The sequence below is a fragment of the Diadema setosum genome, chromosome 5 (assembly GCF_964275005.1).
Source record: "Diadema setosum chromosome 5, eeDiaSeto1, whole genome shotgun sequence".
NCBI classification, from domain to species: domain Eukaryota; kingdom Metazoa; phylum Echinodermata; class Echinoidea; order Diadematoida; family Diadematidae; genus Diadema; species Diadema setosum.
The window spans coordinates 21,206,954-21,227,723 of record NC_092689.1 but is presented as its reverse complement, the minus strand read 5'-3'; the positions used below and the strand labels follow the sequence as shown (position 1 = coordinate 21,227,723).

Genomic DNA, 20,770 nt, shown 5'->3' with positions numbered 1-20,770 from the left:
TTTTCAGCGTTCCGTGTGATTTGATGGACTTGCATTTGATTTTCAGAGTTGCGTTTAATTTTTGATTTTGCTTACGAAATAAAAAAAAAGTAATGCAAGTCTTTTCAACAATAACACACTTCCGTAGATGTATAGAGATGCTTTTAAATGCGGTTTCTAGTTTCGTACGAAAACCGCAAGTCTTCTCTGCAACGCTCTTGTGTTTAAATACATCGTTGCATGTGATTTGATGGACTTGCATTTGATTTTTAGAGTTGCGTTTAAACGCAATTGAGTTTCAGGTTCGTACAATCATTTTCTAGTTTCATATGACTATCAAACGCAAGTCTTTTCAGCAACGCACTTGCATGTAAATGCAAAAGTTGCGTGTGATTTGATACACCTGCATTTGATTTTTTGAGTTGCATTATTAGCTGCATTTTAATAAATTTTCTAGAAAGGGCCCAGGTTTCTTATACCGCGTCGGAGTAATTGACGTTAAAATATTCGGTTTAACAAAAACACCTATTTCATGTTCGGATAATGAATACCTACTGGGACATATAGGTGTACAAAATTGTGCGTTTTGAGACTAACGAGAGGGAGAAAAGGGGTAAAGTGAACTGCTTTGGGTACTACATGTAATACTCCAGTGTAAATGAGCGTATGCCCTTTCTATTCTGGCATACAAGACAATGGACGCATGGCGCGAATGCTACCGCGCCATACACTAGCGAATTACCGAGTAGAAATGCAGCAAATCGGAGCGGGAAAACAACTTTTTTTTCAGAGAATGGCGATAAGATTTTGAGCGAAAAATTATGTTGACTTAGACGAGGGAATTAACACATATTTCAGCTCAGTTGGCACTAAAAAATCAGGTCGACTTACGCGAGTTGTCGACTTATAAATGTGGACTAAGACGAGGAAATTTTCAAGGAATAACAAAGGCAAAAATCGGGACTTTTTTATCGTGTCGACTTAAGCGAGTTGTCGACTTATGCGATGTCGACTTATGCGAGGTTTACTGTATACAATTATATCAGTAGAACATCATGTAGGAACGTACCAAAATGTACCCAGTATACTATTTTTATATTTATGTGAATGAAAATAAACATCTTGTTTGAAGTACTTCCAACACATTTGTTTATCAAAATTCATACTTTTTTTTCTGGCTATAAAATATAGATCAGTGATGCAATGAATATTACACAGGCACAAATTAACTCCATTTACCACAAAAATATTGTCCTCATAATAATGTGACGTGATAGAGTTATCACAAAATCATGTGCTGAAAGAGTGTCTTCTAAAATGCTGAGGGACAATGCTACTGTGTAGGACCTGATGTGCCACTAGAATGTAACACATGGCATGATATCAGTGATCACATAAATGATGATGAGGATAATAATCATTACGAAGATGATGATAGTAATGAAAACAACAGCAACAACAACAATAGTAATAATAATAATAAAAATTAGAGCAGTAATGAAATGGAGAAAGGCCCTTTCAGTGATGTACACTGCTGTGCATGAGAACCCTGCTTAAGTTCACTTTAAAACACTGATGTAATATTTTATCATAATGGAGTAGTTGTAGCTTTTCATCACTGAGACACCTGGGAAACATAGGGGGGGAAAAGGCAAATGAAAAAAAAAGGACAAAACACTTTGTGCCTGGATATTGCAGTCCTTTCAGTTTCCAGTAACAGTTTAGCACATGCAGTTAAAGAGTTTACAGGATTTATATTCCCTACTTGCCACATGGGGCAAGAACAAATTTTCTAGGCAATCAATTCACTGTTTCATTCTGATTCACACATTTGAGTACTAACATGTTTGTTGTTACCTCACAGAAAAGACAGAAATAGAGAGTTCAGAGATATAAATGTAGTGTCAAATCAGTTATCATTGCCATCACATGAAGGTAGTCTATGATTGGAATTGAAGTTATTCATGTTCAATGTGCATTTATCAGAATCCCCAACAATCCTGGTACAGAGGTGCAGCTTTTTCATTTAATACTAACATGTATTTTGCTATTATACACAATGAAGGCATAAATTGACAGTAGGCCTACAGAAAGAGCTGGAGTCAGAGCTCTTATCATTGCCATCACTAGGATGCACTCAACATAATTATGATATTGAAGTCATCCAAGTTCAGTTTTCAAACATTTGCCAGCCACAAAGAAGAACATGAGAGGGGATGTCACTGGCTTCATGGAGCTAAGTAGCTGGAAAGGCTGGTTCTGATTGATGAGAGGGGATGTCACTGGATTCACTGAGCTTGGTGGCAGAGAGGGCTGGTCTCCACTGGCGAGATCGATGTCACAGGTTTCACCGAGCTGCGTAGCCTAGAAGAGGCAGTCCTATTTGGCGAGAGGGGATGTCACTGGCTTCAACAAGCTGGATATCTGGGATGGCACTTGGATGTAACGCTAGCTGTTCCACTGCAATAGAGGCAAATAGAAGCACATTCTACTGATCTCTCATCTAATACGACTGAATGTAGGTAATATAGTGACTACTACACACTTACAATGAAAAATAATTTTACTACTCGTATAGACTCAATTAAAGACCTAATAAAATGCTTGCAAAATGTTTTAATATGCAAAAGAAATGTAAAATATATGTCATGATTATCAATGTAAATATGTTTTCAGTGCCGTTCCGGTTTTTATCTCTTCTAGAAACTCCCCCAAATATCACATTTTTGGAGGACCTCGTTGCAGTTTTTGCGAAAAAATATGTCACGTGACCAACACCCCTGAACCGATTGATGACGTATAAGCACGGAGTTTTGCTCAGTTAGCAGACGCCGCTCAGCACTAGCACTTAGATTACTAGCTTGGTACATGCGCGTACACGTTAGCTAGCCCGGCCAGGCCCGGCGCCCGGGCCCGGGATGTGTGCTCCCGATCGACCCACTGACTGTCGACATGTACGCATTAGTACCACCTACATTACCACTAAGTTAGCTTGCACAAATACCTGGTACCTCGAGCATGTCTTCCCATATATGGGTAAACTTCGACATTGATGATGATGATGAAGATTGCAGCTCTGATGATAGCGGAGAAAAAGAGGAGTCACACGAAGTTGAAGGGGAAGATGGCGAGGGAGAGGCAGCCGATGAACTAGAACGTTATCGTGGGGCTGCACCTTACCGATAAGAACCAGCTGCATCTCCCGCTGCCAGTGCAAGAGCGAATGAACATGGCACCAAGTCCGAGAATATAAGACCTCACAGAAATGATCGCCTGGGAAATACAGAGTGGTATGTGCGGTATGCCCCCATAGTTTAACATTAGAAAGGATATACTGTATTCTACATGAATGTTTGTCTACATAGTACTAGTAAAAGAACAGACCCAGCTCGCTCACAAAGTGAGCGGCTACTCCGGCCACCGCAAGCGGGAGTGTCCCGGCTGTGGCCTGGCCTGTCGGCCGGCGCTAGCAAGTTAAACTAACACGTAGATCTAACGTTAGTAGTAGTCTACTAATGTTAGTACTACTACTAGTAGTAGTACTAGTACCACTAGGTCTAGTAGACTAGTAAGTAGTAATAGTAGCAGAATCTTTGGTAGTAGTACAGAGGCTACACTCTATACATTAGGGGGGTTAGAGTATGTTACAGGGTGGGTCGTGGCTCAAAAAAAAAAGAAAAAAAGAAGGGCTAGGCCTAACCAGTTTCCCAAGGTCAGTTTCTGCAATAATTATCAGTCATTTAGATGCGCCATTTTCTAAGAAAAACCATACCAAGATTAAGAGTGACTGTCAGTTTTGGTCGAGTAGTTTTTGTTTTATGATACAAATCATACTGTGGAAGGAAGCCCCACCGCCGTGCTTTATTCTACCGATGAATGCCACGGTGGGGCTGAATTCACGAGTAGGCCTAGGCCTATAAACAGGCGAGTCGCCGTAGTATTAGTACAGACACGCAGTGGTGGGGCTATCGTGAAATAGGCCTCACCGCAGTGCGCGTGCACCCGTGCGTTTATAGCAAGCAAGGGTAGGTCCTAGGGTTAGGGTTTAGGGTTACAAATGTAGGTAGGGTTGCATTTATGGTTAAATTGGCCGTTAAATTAGTCGAGGGACATATTAGGAAGTCCTTTTCGCCGCATTCACGAGTATTATACTGTGGAAGGAAGCCCCAGCGCCGTGCTTATCTACCGATGAGAGCCACATGGTGGGGCTGAATTCACGAGTATAAACAGGCGAGTCGCTGTAGTATTAGTACAGACACGCAGTGGTGGGGCCTATTTCACGAGTTTGCCTACAAATCTATGTAAGCTTAGCGTTGTCCGAGTGCGAAGTATCCTTTTCTCGCCACAGTCTTCATGGTCTTACAGTGAAAATAATGGATATTAAAACGTACCACAGTTGTAATCTGTATTATTGGCAGTATTAAATCCGATAAAATTAATTGAATATTCTTTTGTCCAAAGGCTTACCCAATGACAATAGTGCAGCGCAACGCTAGCTATGCGCTCGTTAGCTCGCTCCCCGGCCAGCGCTAGCCGCCGGCGCCGGTGCTGTCGCTGCGCTGCGCTAGCCTTGCTAGCTCGCTGGCTATGGCTAGGCTGGTCGGACAATCGATATCGACGACTCCGTTCTTTGACGTCATCACAATTTAGAAGTGATAGTGCGCCGCATGCGGCGAAAGTATAGAAAGTTTTCCAAAACCGAGGAAATTGCATCCATTATATTAACAAATATAGAACAAAATTCAGAACAGTAAAAAACCCGCACGGCCACAGAATTACTTAGAATTTAACATTTAATATTATTACATCATTAAGAAAAAAATGTCTAAACCATTTTATTAGGTCTTTAACTATTCAGTATTACACATAGTAAATATTCTCTTTAAAGACTATAATTCAAGCAATGACAAGTTTAGTACTGATGAAAGTAATTATTTTAGATGATATAAGTCCAATGAAAATAGCCCACTTTATTTATGATGTTTACATAAATTCCCAAATATGCACGCCAACGGGTCGTCTTCATCATCTAACCTGTTATCTTCTTACATCTGCCCAGGTTCTGATAAAAACAATACCTGTCAGCACTCTCACCAGGTTCTGATCCACTTCAATTTGACCCTAGGTCCCTTCCTTGGAGTAGCATTTTCCTCCACAACTAATTGGAGAAGGCAACGGCATTCACGAACTTGTCCTTTTCCCATTTCACAGGGGCATCTGGACTGGAATTCATCTGTACATCAGACATAATGAAAGGCATTAACACTTACAATTAGGATAGTCCCATTAGTTCTTCACCAATCTGTAACTTTAGTCACAGAGCTTGCTATCCCATTTATTTCAGATTAGAGTCTACCAGGTAGTTACATCTTGTAGTGCTCCCATATATGCAACAGAGAAAACTCCATGAAATATGTTAGAAATAGACTGTCTACTGTAGAAGTAAAATAGCAGAAAGGAAAATAAGACCTATAGACCCTAGCCAAATTTTTGATGAGTTGACACTGCACATGACGTTGGGATGACCTCAGCCTCTCATTGTGCATCTACAAAGTAGGCCCTATCTATTTATAGGTTGTGTATACAACCTCACATATGTCTTTAAATCCAGCCACATGCATGGGATTTGGGGGTCTGTAATTCCATAATCACACAGTAGGCCTACGTATGTGGCTGCAATGTACAAACTATGTAACTACCCCTGTGGTAGTGGTTTATAAGATTATGGTTGTCTTGAGTTCATCCCGACATCATGTGCAGTGTAAACTCATCAAAGTATAATGATCAAGACAACCATAATCTTATAAATCACTACCACAGGGGTTCTGAAAAACAACAACATGTTATCAGTTATTACAGCAAGAATAATACAGCAAAGTTTGAGAACACAGAGTTAATCGAAAAATTCATCAATGTTTTGTTTACTAAATATCAACATTAATATTCATTTGCAGTTTCAAAACAGTTGTTGGATGTAGCTACGTGTATTAAAACAAGGAAAAGTAGAAATTACGCGGTGCGTAATATATGTCCCCGCCAGAAGTAGCATTTTGCAGCAAAATGTACAATACAGGTCAAAAATCAAGGTCAAAGGTCAAAGAAGTCAAAGGTCAAAATTCTGTGTAGAAGTTTTGAAGCCCTCACCTAGTGCCATCACATAAAGCAAACGGAATTGAAATTGGGTTAGAAATGGCGAAGGAGTAGCATTTTGTAGCAAAATGTACAATATGTAGGTCAAAAATCAAGGTCAAAAGTCAAAGAAGTCAAAGGTCAAAATTCTGTGTAGAAGTTCTGAAGCCCTCACCTAGTGCCATCACATAAAGCAAACGGAATTGAAATCGGGTTAGAAATGGCGAAGGAGTAGCATTTTGTAGCAAAATGACCAATATAGGTCAAAGGTCAAGGTCAAAACTGAAATTCTGTGTAGAAGTTTCAAAGCTCCCATGTAGTGCTATCATATAAAGCAAACAGAATCAAAATTGGCTCATAAATGACAGAGAAGTAGCAAATTGAACATTTTGATCACACACGGACGCACACACGGACGGACAGACAGACGGAAGGACGGACAGACGCACAGACACACACACGTACGGAGCCCATTTCATAGTCCCCTGCTCGAACTCGTTCGGCGGGGACAAAAAGATAAAGTACCAGGTAATTAAAGTTAGTTTGTACAAACCTTTTGCACCAGTGCAAGGGCTGGTCTCAATGGGCAAGAGGGAATGTCACTGGCTTCATCAAGCTGGGTTGCTGGGAGGGCTGGTCTCAACTGACAAGAGGGAAACGTCACTGGCTTCAAGCTGGGTATAGCTGGGAGGGCTGGTCTCATTTGATGAGAAAGGATGTCACTGGCTTCACCGAGCTGGGTAGCTGGTTGAAACTGACGAGAGGGAATGTCACTGGCTTCATCAAGCTGGGTAGCTGGGTAGCTGGTCTCAATTGACGAGAGGGGATGTCAATGGCTTCACCGAGCTACCTAGTCAGGATGGTCCTTGAATGCGATGCTGGCTGTTGCCCTACAGAAGATACCCACAATAATATCTGATAGACCTTTCTCAACAACTAGTGCCTACTGTGCTACAAAGCATACACCATTAACCACTAGGGACTGAGTGAACTGCACTACAATGCATACGCCATTAGCCATTTATGTATACGCACACTACACTCAAAACATTTTAACATTGCAATGCCATGAGTACCTTAATTTTACCAAACGTGAATTCACGTTTTTGGTCCGATCATAGTTGCGGTGACAACATACACGGTTGACTCTCCACAAACTATTTGTGAAAACCGAGAGTGACCAGATGATCACTCTTCGCTGACACTTTCAGTGTTGTTTTGTAAAATTTGATTTCTTGCCTATCGCCGATTTGTAACAAACGTCAGTTCTGATGAGTGTTGTAACTTTCTTATTTCGACATTATGAGACCGATAATTTTACATGAAGGTAGAATAGGGCAACATAATCCAGAATATGGTAAAATAGGAATTCGCGTATTTACATGCAAAACACTTTAGCAATTTACACTGTATGTGCAATTGCCAGAAGCACATCTCAAAAAGGAGAAATTTTGAGCCGAATTTGGGATGTTATTATGCAAAAAATGTTCCAGTTATCTACAATCTAGTATCGGCAGAGAAAATGGGCCTAGGACTAGGAGTGGTAGAACATAGTCATAGGTGTACCATACCTCAATCGCATTCTGAATACACCTTTGTGAATCTAGCCTTTAACATGTGAGTAAAATCTCAGGCAAATTGTGATATATCTTTTAACTTGTTTAATAAAAAAAAAAAATGTTAGGGTGTGGGTTTATAGGACACCTAAACTGTACTAGGCCTACTATAGTATTACTAATAATACTAGTATAGAAAGCTAGTGTGTGTAGATCCTCTAAGTCCGGTAAGTGACATCTCTATTCCGAACATCAGCAATGTTACACTAAACACTTGTAACAGTATTTACTCACACTGAACTGAATGAAGTCTTCTGAGTTTCACATTACCGATCCAGCAGAAGTGAAAATGACATCTCTTTCGTTCAGCCCCTCGTTCAGCCCAATACTCTTTATCCTTCTTAGTGTCTTGAGGGGAATTAGGACTGACTTCATTTATTTTTCTGTCACCATCTCCGTACTCTGTCGCTGGTTTTCATGGTCTTCGTCTTCTCGGAGACCGATCTCTCGCTCTCCACCTGCGGCTCCATTGTTGTGTGGATGGAGTGGTAGTGGCAGTCTATGGTACAGTAAGTAGGGCCTAAACTAAAGCTACGCAGCCAGCCCCCAGCATGCAGAGTTTGAGCGGATCCGTGCTAGCTAGCTACCAGGCGGATCCCTACCAGGCGGATCCCGCGAAATGCACCGATATAACGCTCGCTAGCCAGTGAACAGGCACCCGGGTTTTGCCTCGCGATCGCGGCGATATCTTGGGTTTGCTTTTCGCCGAGGAGAAGGCAATACATCAACGCTGTGCCAAAATCAGACAAAAGAGGGAGGCAAAAACAACACTTGAACGGAGAGCCTCGAAGCCGACCCCCTGTTGATTTTGGCAAGCGTTACAGTAACGCTCTTCAACAAAATCATAGATATCTTCATAATGCCGTATTTTTCATCGATTCTTTTTCATTGTGCGTGTTTATACAGGAGCCTCTCGCATCGGCGCACATGAGCCGGTATTTTACCTCCCGCATGAGCGCTTATTTCTCGTGTTTATACAGAAAAAATACAAAATACCGGCTCATGCGAGCCGATGCGAGCAGACCTCAGCTGAACCGGACCTCTCGAATTTTGGGGTCAAGCATAGGTCACATTCGTAGTGCAGTTTATTGCATGATGAAAAAAAATGAAAAAAATCAAGATGGCACCGGCAAAGTCATCAGGACCACCAAGCTTGAAGGTCATTCTTGTAACGTTCTTCTTGACAACCACCCGACCAAATGATCAATTGAAATTCAGTTTTTCAGTAAGAAGGAGAAGACGTGGTTCGATCATGACAGATATTAAGATACGCGCTTTCCGGTTACCTCTCGAATTTCGGTCGTCTGTATACGCACACAGCAAAATATGCGAGGCTCCTCTCGCATCGGCCACCTCAAAAGGTGGCGGACGGAACCTCTCGCATGAGCCTGCATTTGCCGGCGTATGCCTGCATACGCCGTGTTTATACAGAGCAAAATTCGAGAGGTCCTCTCGCATGCGCCGGCATGAGCCGGCATGAGCCGGCATGAGCGCGTATTTTGCTTCTCTGTATAAACACGCTCAATGTCTAGTCCTTTCATAGGCATTGGTCCTTGTTTTTGCCCGTTTTACTTCATAGAATAGCACTTTTGCATTCTGGGTTCCAACACTCCTCACCAGTCCCTTTAAAACAACAAAATTTGTATTTAACAAAAACTCTTCAATTATTCTTCCACTGGTATCTGTTTTTACACTGTCCCATAAAGTGTTGTGGGAGTTAAAGTCCCCAACAATGATTACTTTCTTGGGGTTTGTTACATACGTCATTAATGCATTTTTGGTTTCCATGCTGATCTTTTTGCATGAGTTATATAGTAGTTAACTATTGAGATTTCTGAATTTTCTATATGGGCAATTCCACGGTATGTAGGACACAAATGCAGAAAATTCAAAATGATATTTGCTTCAAACACCATACATTTTCAGACAATACTTGAGTTGAAGTTTTAAGAATCATTATGTTTTTCAATAAAAGTGGCCATTTTGATTTTCAAAATGGCTGCCAAAATATGCCTATAACTCAATGGTGAGAAAGAGTGTATTGTCGCATAATTCACCCTTTACTTATCCACTTTACTAGTACTCTAAACAACAATCTTTTACATGTATGCAGTTACCAGACATGTCTTTTACCACATGATAGAAAGAAAAAGCTGGTTGCTTTAAAGAATTTATAAAAACTTTTAATTAGTTTGACAATGATGGATGTAACGTCAGTTACCAAAAACAAGGAATTTTTAACTTTATTCATCAAAGAAAGTGAGCTGTATGATGTAACTTAGGATTTCTAATGTATGCCCATACATATGCCTTCCTTTCAATACCAGAAAATAAGGATACTTGGCATACTGGAGAGTCAAATGAACACATCAAAATGTGTAACGTCAGTTACCGAAACGTCATATACCAGTATGTAACGTCAGTTACCATGACAGTAATTATAACTTAGGCAATTTTTTTGACTTTAGGCCATTCAATATACCTGGGAAGTCAAAGGTTATCAACAAAGAGCAGCAATTCCTTTGATAGGGGATGATGTCATCACCATGGTACACTAGCTGTATGTCCATGGATACATTTTTTTGTGGTTCATTTTATCTTATTCATTTATTTATTTATATTTTTTTTTTGGTGGAGGGAGCTTGAGCTTTTGATTTTCGGTTCATCACAAGTTTAAGGTTAAATCATCTGGAAGTTTAGGTTTACCACATGCAATATATAATGCACTCAAATTACTGTACAGTACATTCACAGTCCTACGGGATAAAGCTACCAAATTTGTAGGCCTAATCAGTGATGTGGTTGCATGGTAACCACCTTTTTAAAACCTTTTAAAAAGCTTGTGTACAGCTGTATACCAACAGTTTCATCATCTTTAATAATGACTACTTTTGCTAGCATTTTTCGTTTTTTCTGGAAGCTTAGTGAAGTTTCTATCTCAAGGCAAATGCAGGAAGAGATATATTTCTTCGCTTGTACTTAAATGTTTGGTTTAATTAATATGGCACATCTTGAAATGGTACATAAGCAGGCCTGACATAAGGCATTTACTGTCATTACTGTTTGAAACTAACACTGATGTTGCTCAACGTTTAACAATAATGTTGCTCAAAGTGAGAGGTGATTCTAGGGTAAAATAAAAAACTCTTCATATTTGTTGATTACTTTATTTCATTCATGCAGGGACATTTTTGTAATACATGATAATCATGAACAGGAAGATTCGTTTATATTGATCTTAGAATTCTTTCATTGCAAAGTCCTATTTCTTGGTATCTGGGATGTTTTCGCAAGCCTTGATATACCAGTGAAAAGGAAAAGAAACACAATTACATTCCTTCAAGCAAGGAATAAACAAATGCCCCTTTGACCAAAAAAGCATAAATTAAAAGTGTAACACTATTCATTTAAATCATTATTGATAATGGAGATAATTTTGTTATTCGGGGCCTGAACAATGCCTTGAGGGAGAAGGAGTAATATAAAGAAAAGAAGAAAGTATATATCACAGTGGATTGAATATTTTTATTTGTATGTGTTTCTTCCCCATGACCTGAAAGATGTGTTTTTGTTTTTGTTTTTCACAAACAAAAATATCTGTGTTTTGTGTAGTACTGCAGGGCATTACGGGTGGGGTACTCTAGATAGAAACTTTTCTGTTCATTAAAAAAAACACAAAAAAAAAACTCTTAGTTATGTCAATATTAATACTTGGAACTGCTGAATCTAAACGGCTCTGTGTAATCATAAATGTTGAATAAGCATTCAATCTTAAGACAAATGTCAAGAAATATCCTCTGGTGCATTTACATTATTTTTGCTCAACTGTGCTATGGCATGGGGGGGGGGAGCTTGCCCTCTAAGGGCCCCACCCCATTTGTGTCTTTAGATTTTGTTTTAATTTGTTGCTAAGTAAATGCCTGGGATTGTTACTGGTATACTGCAGCAGTATAATAACCTGTTAAATAATTTAGTTCTTTGTAAACCCCATAGCAAAAGTATGTGTAACGTCAGTTACGTAACGTCAGTTACTGACATGTTTCCCTTTAAGTTTTCATTAAACACAAAGAAAATGGACTAATGTTTTATTTCATTTGGGTATTTGTAATTGATGAACCAAGGTATGATTCCATATCAAACAAATCACTCTGAAAGGTCAGAATTATAAAATATCACAAAACTATTCCTAATCATGATTTTCCATGTGTAAACCCTATGGCAAATGTAAGCGTAACGTCAGTTACGTAACGTCAGTTACCGTCATGCCTTCACTGAAATTGGCATGGTGCTAAAAGGAAAGATCTAAAGTGCACATTATTTTGCACACCTGTTCCCAAGGACCTAGGTATATTGCCATATAAAGCACATAAAGTTTAGAAGTCAGGGACATGAGATATTTCCATTTAAATCTACACCATAATTTCCCATGTCCTTTTTCCGTAACGTCAGTTACCGACACATTTTCACTTGCTGTGTGATAAGAAATGCAGTTTGAGAGAAAAACTTTCCACCCACTTCTTCATTCTCATGAACTCATTCATCAATGCTAATCACAAGCCCCAGGTGCTTTCTTTCACAAAACTACAACATAAACAATTTCATGAAAATCCTTACGTGTAACGTCAGTAACCGTGGAATTGCCCATATACAGCTTAATCGTCTGCATTTCTACATCACTTTCATCTGTCAAATAATCAAAATATAATGAGTTATGTACATGAATGTATTAAAGCCACGCCTCCTCCACACTGGTTTGTGCAATTTTTCGAAAGGCATGTACATGTATAGGTTGTATAATTCGGAATTTGGAAAGACTGGTTACAGTTTTTGTATGTGCAAACCATGTTTCTTGTACACATGACATGGACTGTTTCTTGACATTCAGACTGTAAATATGCTATTAGATCTCCTCCATGTGAGTGTATTCCACTGGAGGATGAATAAACTTGTTATCACACAATGTGACTTTAGACTAGAGACATGGTAAGAATTGCTGAGCTATGGTTGTTATTATGGTGCACAGTTCTGATTCTGACTTATCTTTGATTAAAGTCTGAATCACGTGAATCATAAAACAGATAATATCTTCGTCTGATGCTGACATGAAAAAATTTGCGTGCCATTTGGTGGGTTCTTCGTTCTTTCGTACTTAGTGGTGGGCTTCTGGCTCAGGCTGTCTAGGGATGGTTGTGTCCTTTGCCAGTTGAATGCCAGCACCACGGTTTTGTTCAGTTAAATCATCCTGCTTATTCTGGTTGGGAGTAACAGGTGCTCTTGTCGATTTGTTTAGCCTGTTCTTCTTTGTGACTGCTTGTGTCATATTACAATGACTATCTTTACCTAATTGAATTGGTTGGTTGTGTGTGATTTGCGTCTTTTCTTCTTTTTCCGGCATTCTCATACTTTGTCCCCACCTCAAACTAGGTAACATTTTCTTACCATTTCAGACAAGACAGTGTCGCTGGTCCTCATCACAAACGTATTCCTCCGCTATAGTAATATTCATCCGCGGAACTACATTTTTATCACTGCGTTCTTAAAATTGCAAGACCCTCGATCTTTTCTAAACCTTGATACCTATCCTTGTCTCTCTTATTATACTCGTACTTTAGGTCCCCCCCCCCCCACTCCCCAAAGGACAAACAAACCCGCGTTTGTAGGCCGGGCGCAAGCCAAACAAAAACGCGTGGTCAGGATGAGCACGCAGCCACCTAAAAGAACGCATCTTGATTGCCATACAAACGCATCGGCCATTGCAGGGTTAGTTAGGGCTTTCAGGCCTTTGATCGCGTAGCACCAACAACTCGATGGCGCATTCCGCGCATTTAACCTTGATAGCTAAAGCCAACTCTCTTATTATACTCATACTTTAGGTCCCCACCCCCCCATTCACATCAACAAAGCAAGCTGATGCGCGTTCCGCGCATTTAACCTTGATAGCTAAGAAACCTCGATAGCTATGTACAGCCTCAACTCTCTTATTATACTCATACTTTAGGTTCTCCCCCCCCCCCCCGTCACATCAACAAAGCAAGTTTGTATGGCGCGTTCCGCACATTTAACCTTGATAGCTATGTAACCTCGATAGCTTAGCTCAACTCTCTTATCATACTCATACTTTAGGTCAACCCCCCCCCCCCCCCCCCCGCAATATATAGTGGCGCAGTAATCAGCAAGTATAATTCATAAACCCCGTTTTCCCTGTTTTTCAATTCAAACCGCACTAACCGTCTGCCTAATACAAATTCAGCTTGATAGCTAAGCTCAACTCTCTTATTATACTCATAATTTAGGTCCCCACCTCCCAGTCACATCAACAAAGCAAGCTGATGCGCGTTCCGCGCATTTAACCTTGATAGCTAAGAAACCTCGATAGCTACAGCCTCAACTCTCTTATTATACTCATACTTTAGGTCCCCACCCCCCATTCACATCAACAAAACAAGCTGATGCGCGTTCCGCGCATTTAACCTTGATAGCTAAGAAACCTCGATAGCTACAGCCTTGACTCTCTTATTATGCTCATACTTTAGGTCCCCACCCCCCAGTCACATCAACTAAGCAAGCTGATGCGCGTTTCGCGCATTTAACCTCGATAGCTAAGAAACCTCGATAGCTACAGCCTCAACTCTCTTATTATACTCATACTTTAGGTCCCCACCCCCCAGTCACATCAAAAAAGCAAGCTGATGCGCACGCGCATTTAACCTTGATAGCTAAGAAACCTCGATAGCTACAGCCTCAACTCTCTTAGTAAGGGTACTAGGTCTCGCGCAGGGACCTAATGATCGCGCATAGCGTAACTGCGTATAGCAAGCGATATTACGCGTAGGACTAAGCGCAAAATTTGCCGATACGCCCATGGAATAAACATACCTGACTTACCGCTCAACATGAAAAGGAAGCTGGTAAGAAATTTTGATTTCCAACAAATTTTCCACTAAATTTCCAAATTTTTACCTTGTACAAACCTACCTTCCCTTAAAATCTGTTCTAAGGATGTTGTAGCCTAGACGTGTCGTCTCGCTTGTCTCGTTCGTAGTCGATAGAATTCGTAATTTGTTCGATCGATCGTTTACCACGTGTCGTCATCATACACAAGAACAATGTATGCTGCCAGCTACGCTGAAATACTGTTAATAAATGTTGTTTTAAGTCAAATTTTAACACAACGATTATAATATGTATTATGAAGGAATAAATATTTCAGTCTATCGAAGTTGAAGTGTGATTTCAATTTGAATTTGCTTGTGATTTCTTGCGCTAACTTGTGATATATTTGTGACAGGGGAGGGCCATAATGATACTGAAGAAAACAAATTAGATGAGAGTGTGACAAATGGGTGACGAAAATGAGAGGGTGACGAATGAGTAAGCACACACACAAACACACACAAAGTATATGTTCATATTTTACTTTTTTCCCATTTTATATTACGTGTATATTATTGGTTAAAGTGATTAGAAATATTGTAAGAAAACTTTATAAATGATTATATTTATAAACGATTATGAAAATATCAATGATAAACATAATGATAATAAGAATGATAAAATGATGGTGGTGGAAGTGATAATAATAATAATGAAAATGATAATGATGATGATGATTATGATGATCGATGGTGGTGGTGATAATAGTAATAATGATAATAATAATATAAAAAAATAATAATAATGATAATAATAACACATACAATAATAATAATAATAATAACACATATAATAATAATAATAATAATAATAACACATATAATAATAACAATAATATACACAAGTTAGGTAAAACTGCTGTTGCTTAACAGGGACAAATTTAATATCAAGTGAAAAAATATTCTACGAAAGCCGGAGCACGTTACAGCCGCAGAGGGGCAGACACTTTCACGCATGAAACTACAGAGGGCAGCTGCGCGATCTTTACGTACCCCGAGAAATTGAACGCATAAAAAAAAGTCTGACATACAAACGGCGACAGCGCACTACTCCGTCATCGTATCATCAGGAGATTCTGGGAGGTGATTTTTCTGCATTTTCGTGATATTCATTGAGAAATTCAGGTACGATTATGGAATAACTTCTATTATAAGATCATTTCAAATTTTCGTGCGCGATATCTAGACCCCTCAACCATACTCATACTTTAGGTCCCCACCCCCCAGTCACATCAACAAAGCAAGCTGATGCGCGTTCCGCGCATTTAACCTTGATAGCTAAGAAACCTTGATACAGCCTAGACTCTCTAGATACTCATACTTTAGGTCCCCCCTCCTCCCTGCGGCAGATCAAAGAATGTTTGTGTGGTGCGTGCCGGAACTACTTTCTCACAATCCCGTCGCGAGGATAGGGTACTTTCTTGCTGTGGTGAGTTTGAGGTGGGGACATATGAGATTGAGAATGCCGCCTTTAATTAGCCATTTTACAACCACTGTATGCTGCGGAATGTTTTCCGCCACAATTCACACATTTTGGGTCGTCCTTCTGTTGGCACTGGTCGAGTGTATGCATCTCCCCACATCTGACGCATCTTTGTTTACTACTTCTCTTACTAGTCTTAGTCTTACATTTGACTGCCCTATTTTTTACCTACCTCTCTTGCCGCAGCCTTTTCTTCGTAGCAGTTTGAAGAATGGCAGATGGAGTAAATGGGTTTACATTTGCAACAATCTGTCTGGACAAGTCTTCCCTGCTATGCATAGCCATACTTCTTGCGGTAGGAGCGGTGTGTGGTCTTTTGGTGAGACCTGGATTGTCACCTGACTGAGGAGGCTTGTCTGTGAACAATCTGCTTGCTAAGAGCTTGTTCCGTCTCGCACTTGCATTGGCCTTCTGTATCAGAGACTTGGGCGTGTGTGGAGAGTCAAACAGGCGAAGATTACGCAAGCGCTTGTGGGGAGGTGAGTCGTAACCTCCAAGTACTTCCCCACTAGGCCTACCGCCTGAAAGAGAACCAGGACTACTCGTAGTCGTACTTGTACATAGCATCGGAGACGGGCTCGTACTAGTCGTAGACGTAGTCGAAAAAGACTCACTAGTTCGCCTGAATGTTTCGGCAGCATACGATTCGTCGTCCTGCAACAGTCTTGATGTTGGTCTACTATTAACGTTACGTTGCATCCGACGCCTAACGTTACATGGACTGCTCTTTGGTGTTGCTAACGCAGGGTCCCATTCGGAGGTCAAGTTCAAAGAATCATCGAAGTCATCACGATCGAAAAATGAACTCGCATTGGAAATACTACCAACGGCAATGCCATCGCCATTTTCCCCTGATATACCCGAGTCCGGAAGAGCTGCGAAACTCGCATCGCTTTCGCCTTCTGAACCGAGCGTGTCACCGAAATCAAGTCGCTGAACCGGAGATTTAGGCAGACTTCGATACAGTGACTCCATCATGTCCATGAATGATGCTGTCCGCATAGGTCAGTTCCCAGATTTGGCACTGTTTAGCGTTAGAGTGGAGTTAATTTTTCATGAAGCATTCACTCCCTGATTGATTTTCAGCGCTGGTTTATACTGGTGTGGTCGCCGAGAAGGCAGGAGTACTTCGGAGTGCAGCAGCTAGTGAGTCGACTAGACGGAGACGTGTCCGCTCGCACGCTGTGTGTTTGGTAAATAAACTGTAATAAACGTGTACGTATACGCTACGTTAAACGTCTATGTTCGCGCATTACCCAGTAAATCGTACAGTAATCAACGTCGGCATCATATTCAGCGCGGCGAAAATGGGGGTATACCAAAGACGCTGACGTCACTGGGCCGGGTACTACTAGAAGTACATCAGGCGGCCCACCACGTACATCGCGTACGGGAGCGCCTTTTTCCACTCGGTACAAATCTATGCGGTGAAGAGTGTCCCAATGTGCATGCATTTTGTGTGAACAGCCGCGTTTCTCTAGCTCAAAATGGCGCGCCCATTTCAGAAGACTATGACAATGAAGCTGTAACAGCCAATCACTTTCCAGCATCTGGGTCTAGTGTACATTTACAATTTTATACTAGTAAATCAAAGAGTATAGACCATAGAGCTCTATTATACGTACTAGAGTGCAGACTCGTCATACGCGCGCACGTTAAAGATGATTGTGGCAATCATTATGGGATTCATTCAAGAGTTCATTGTATATCTATTGTTGTGTGAAAATGATTTGCTTCAGAACGGTCTCATATTCAAGTAATGTGCAGATTAATGCTCCGTCACTGACCAGGGACGCTAACCTGGAAGCATTAAACTGCACATTACTTGAATATGAGACCATTCTGAAGCAAATCATTTTCACACAACAATAGATATACAATGAACTCTTAAATGAATCCCATAAGGATTGCCACAATCATCTCCCAGCATTTCCACTGATTCCCACTGATCAGTTACTAGCCTTCCCCTTTATTAAGGCCCTGTGATCGCGAGATCGCATGGAGCACGATCCGCCATTACTAAGAGTGGCAAAACTTCAGTACAGTGCGAATCGCTTGTGTATTAGCAATGTACCTTTGCGTTGACAACCGGGGTTGACAACGCCGGATTTGCTCCTTTGCAAGACGTACATGCGATGAAAATCAACGATTTGAGTGATAATTTGATAATCTCATTCACAAAAGCACGCGTTACGCAATATAATGGCTATTTTTAATGTAAATTAAAGCTAAATAATTATCTCCTCAGTAGTGTATCAATTTTCATACGCTGAGCGCTGATTGTTCATCGCGGACATTCAAGTGCAGCTACGCAGCTAATTAGCTCTGATTGATCGAGTGGTGAACGCGACTTGGAGATAACCCCGGGGGCGGGAATCAGTGGCATAGCTAGGATTTCTCCAGTAGGGGGCACTGGGGGCCTCGCAATTTTGAAGGGGGCACCCTGAACTGCTACTGTGATTATTTTTTTATTCAGCATATTTTTTTTTTTTTTCAGGGGGTGGGGGCCGGTGGGAGGCACATGGTGGCATACATTTTTTTTTTTTGTTTGTTTTGTTTTTGTTTTGTTTTTTTTTTTTTTTTGGGGGGGGGGGGGGGCAGGTCTCCAATACCTCCAGCCCTGGGGACACTGCCATTACAAGTCCTGTATTAAACAATGCGTGTAAAAGGGGTTGTTTTTCACGGACGAGCGATGTACGCGCGTATGTGAAAAGGGTAGCAAAATCGCTGAAATCAGAGGAAAAAGCCATACTTTTACAGAAGTAGCTGGGATATTAAAGGGATGGTACAGTATTGGTGGAGATGAGAATTGGGCTTTTAACTTTTTGCGAGATACCAAGAAAACACTTATGATGTAATACAGAACATACCATTTTAAGAGGAATTCAAAGTTTATTTGATGAAAATCGGGTTTGGAATGACTGAAACATCCAAAAACAAAGTAAAACAAGGAAAAGTAGAAATTCCGCGGTGCGTAATAAAAATGTCCCCGCCGGAAGTAGCATTTAGTAGCAAAATGTACAATATAGGTAAAAAGATGAAGGTCAAAGGTCAAAGAAGTCAAAGGTCAAAATTCTATGTAGAAGTTTTGAAGCCCTCACCTAGTGCCATCACATAAAGCAAACGGAATCGAAATCGGGTTAGAAATGGCGAAGGAGTAGCATTTTGTAGCCAATGTACAATATAGGTAAAAAGAATCAAGGTCAAAGGTCAAAGAAGTCAAAATTCTGTGTACAAGTTTTGAAGCCCTCACCTAGTGCCATCACATAAAGCAAACGGAATCGAAATCGGGTTAGAAATGGCGAAGGAGTAGCATTTGGTAGCAAAATGTACAATACAGGTCAGAAATCAAGGTCAAAGGTCAAAGAAGTCAAAGGTCAAAATTCTGTGAAGAAGTTTTGAAGCCCTAACCTAGTGCCATCACTTAAAGCAAACGGAATTGAAATCGGGTTACAAATGGCGAAGGAGTAGCATTTTGTAGCAAAAATGTACAATATAGGTCAAAAATCAAGGTCAAAGGTCAAAGAAGTCAAAGGTCAAAATTCTGTGTAGAAGTTTTGAAGCCCTCACCTAGTGCCATCACATAATATAGGTAAAAAGAATCAAGGTCAAAGGTCAAAGAAGTCAAAATTCTGTGTACAAGTTTTGAAGCCCTCACCTAGTGCCATCACATAAAGCAAACGGAATCGAAATCGGGTTAGAAATGGCGAAGGAGTAGCATTTTGTAGCAAAAATGTACAATATAGGTCAAAAATCAAGGTCAAAGGTCAAAGAAGTCAAAGGTCAAAATTCTGTGTAGAAGTTTTGAAGCCCTCACCTAGTGCCATCACATAAAGCAAACGGAATCAAAATCGGGTTAGAAATAGCGAAGGAGTAGCATTTTGTAGGCAATGTACAATATAGGTCAAAAATCAAGGTCAAAGGTCAAAATTCTGTGTAGAAGTTTCAAAGCCCTCACCTAGTGCCATCATATAAAGCAAACGGAATCAAAATCGGGTTAGAAATGGCGAAGGAGTAGCATTTTGAAGCAAAATGTACAATATAGGTCAAAGGTCAAGGTCAAAGGTCACAACTGAAATTCTGTATAGAAGTTTCAAAGCTCCCATGTAGTGCTATCATATAAAGCAAACAGAATCAAAATCGGGTTAGAAATGGCGAAGGAGTAGCATTTTGAACATTTTGATCACACACGGACGCACACACGGACGGACGGACGGACGGACACACGGACGGACGGACACACGGACACACACACGTACGGAGCCCGTTTCATAGTCCCCTGCTCGAACTCGTTCGGCGGGGACAACAAAGCGATCGTAATAAAGTTTGGGTCCCACACTTTATTAGAATCGCTTTTTTGGATATCTCAGCCATTTCAAAACCAATTTTCATCAAATAAACGTTGAATTCCTCATAGAATTACATGCTCTTTCATATTTCATAAGAGGTTTCTCATTATCTCACCAAAAAATGTTTGAAACCTGAAATTAGGTCTCAACCAAAACTATACGATCCCTTTAATTGAACAAAGGCAGCTTCAGAGTGAATTTGGTGTATTTTGAGATCAAAGGATCATTACTTGTACACCCACACACACACACGCGCGCGCGCGCACGGGTGACACAAACACA

At 40.6% G+C, this 20,770-nt stretch overlaps 1 protein-coding gene across 1 annotated transcript in view; it reads right to left on the bottom strand.

Moving 5' to 3' along the window:
• LOC140228636 (wee1-like protein kinase 2) overlaps window positions 1-17,207 on the bottom strand; it is a 173,856-nt gene extending 156,649 nt beyond the window's left edge. Inside the window, exon 1 of the mRNA XM_072308884.1 lies at window positions 16,312-17,207. Coding sequence (XP_072164985.1) covers window positions 16,312-17,141 — 830 coding nt within the window. The 5' untranslated portion in view covers window positions 17,142-17,207. The remainder of the gene's footprint in view (window positions 1-16,311) is intronic.
• Between the last annotated feature and the right edge of the window lie 3,563 nt (window positions 17,208-20,770).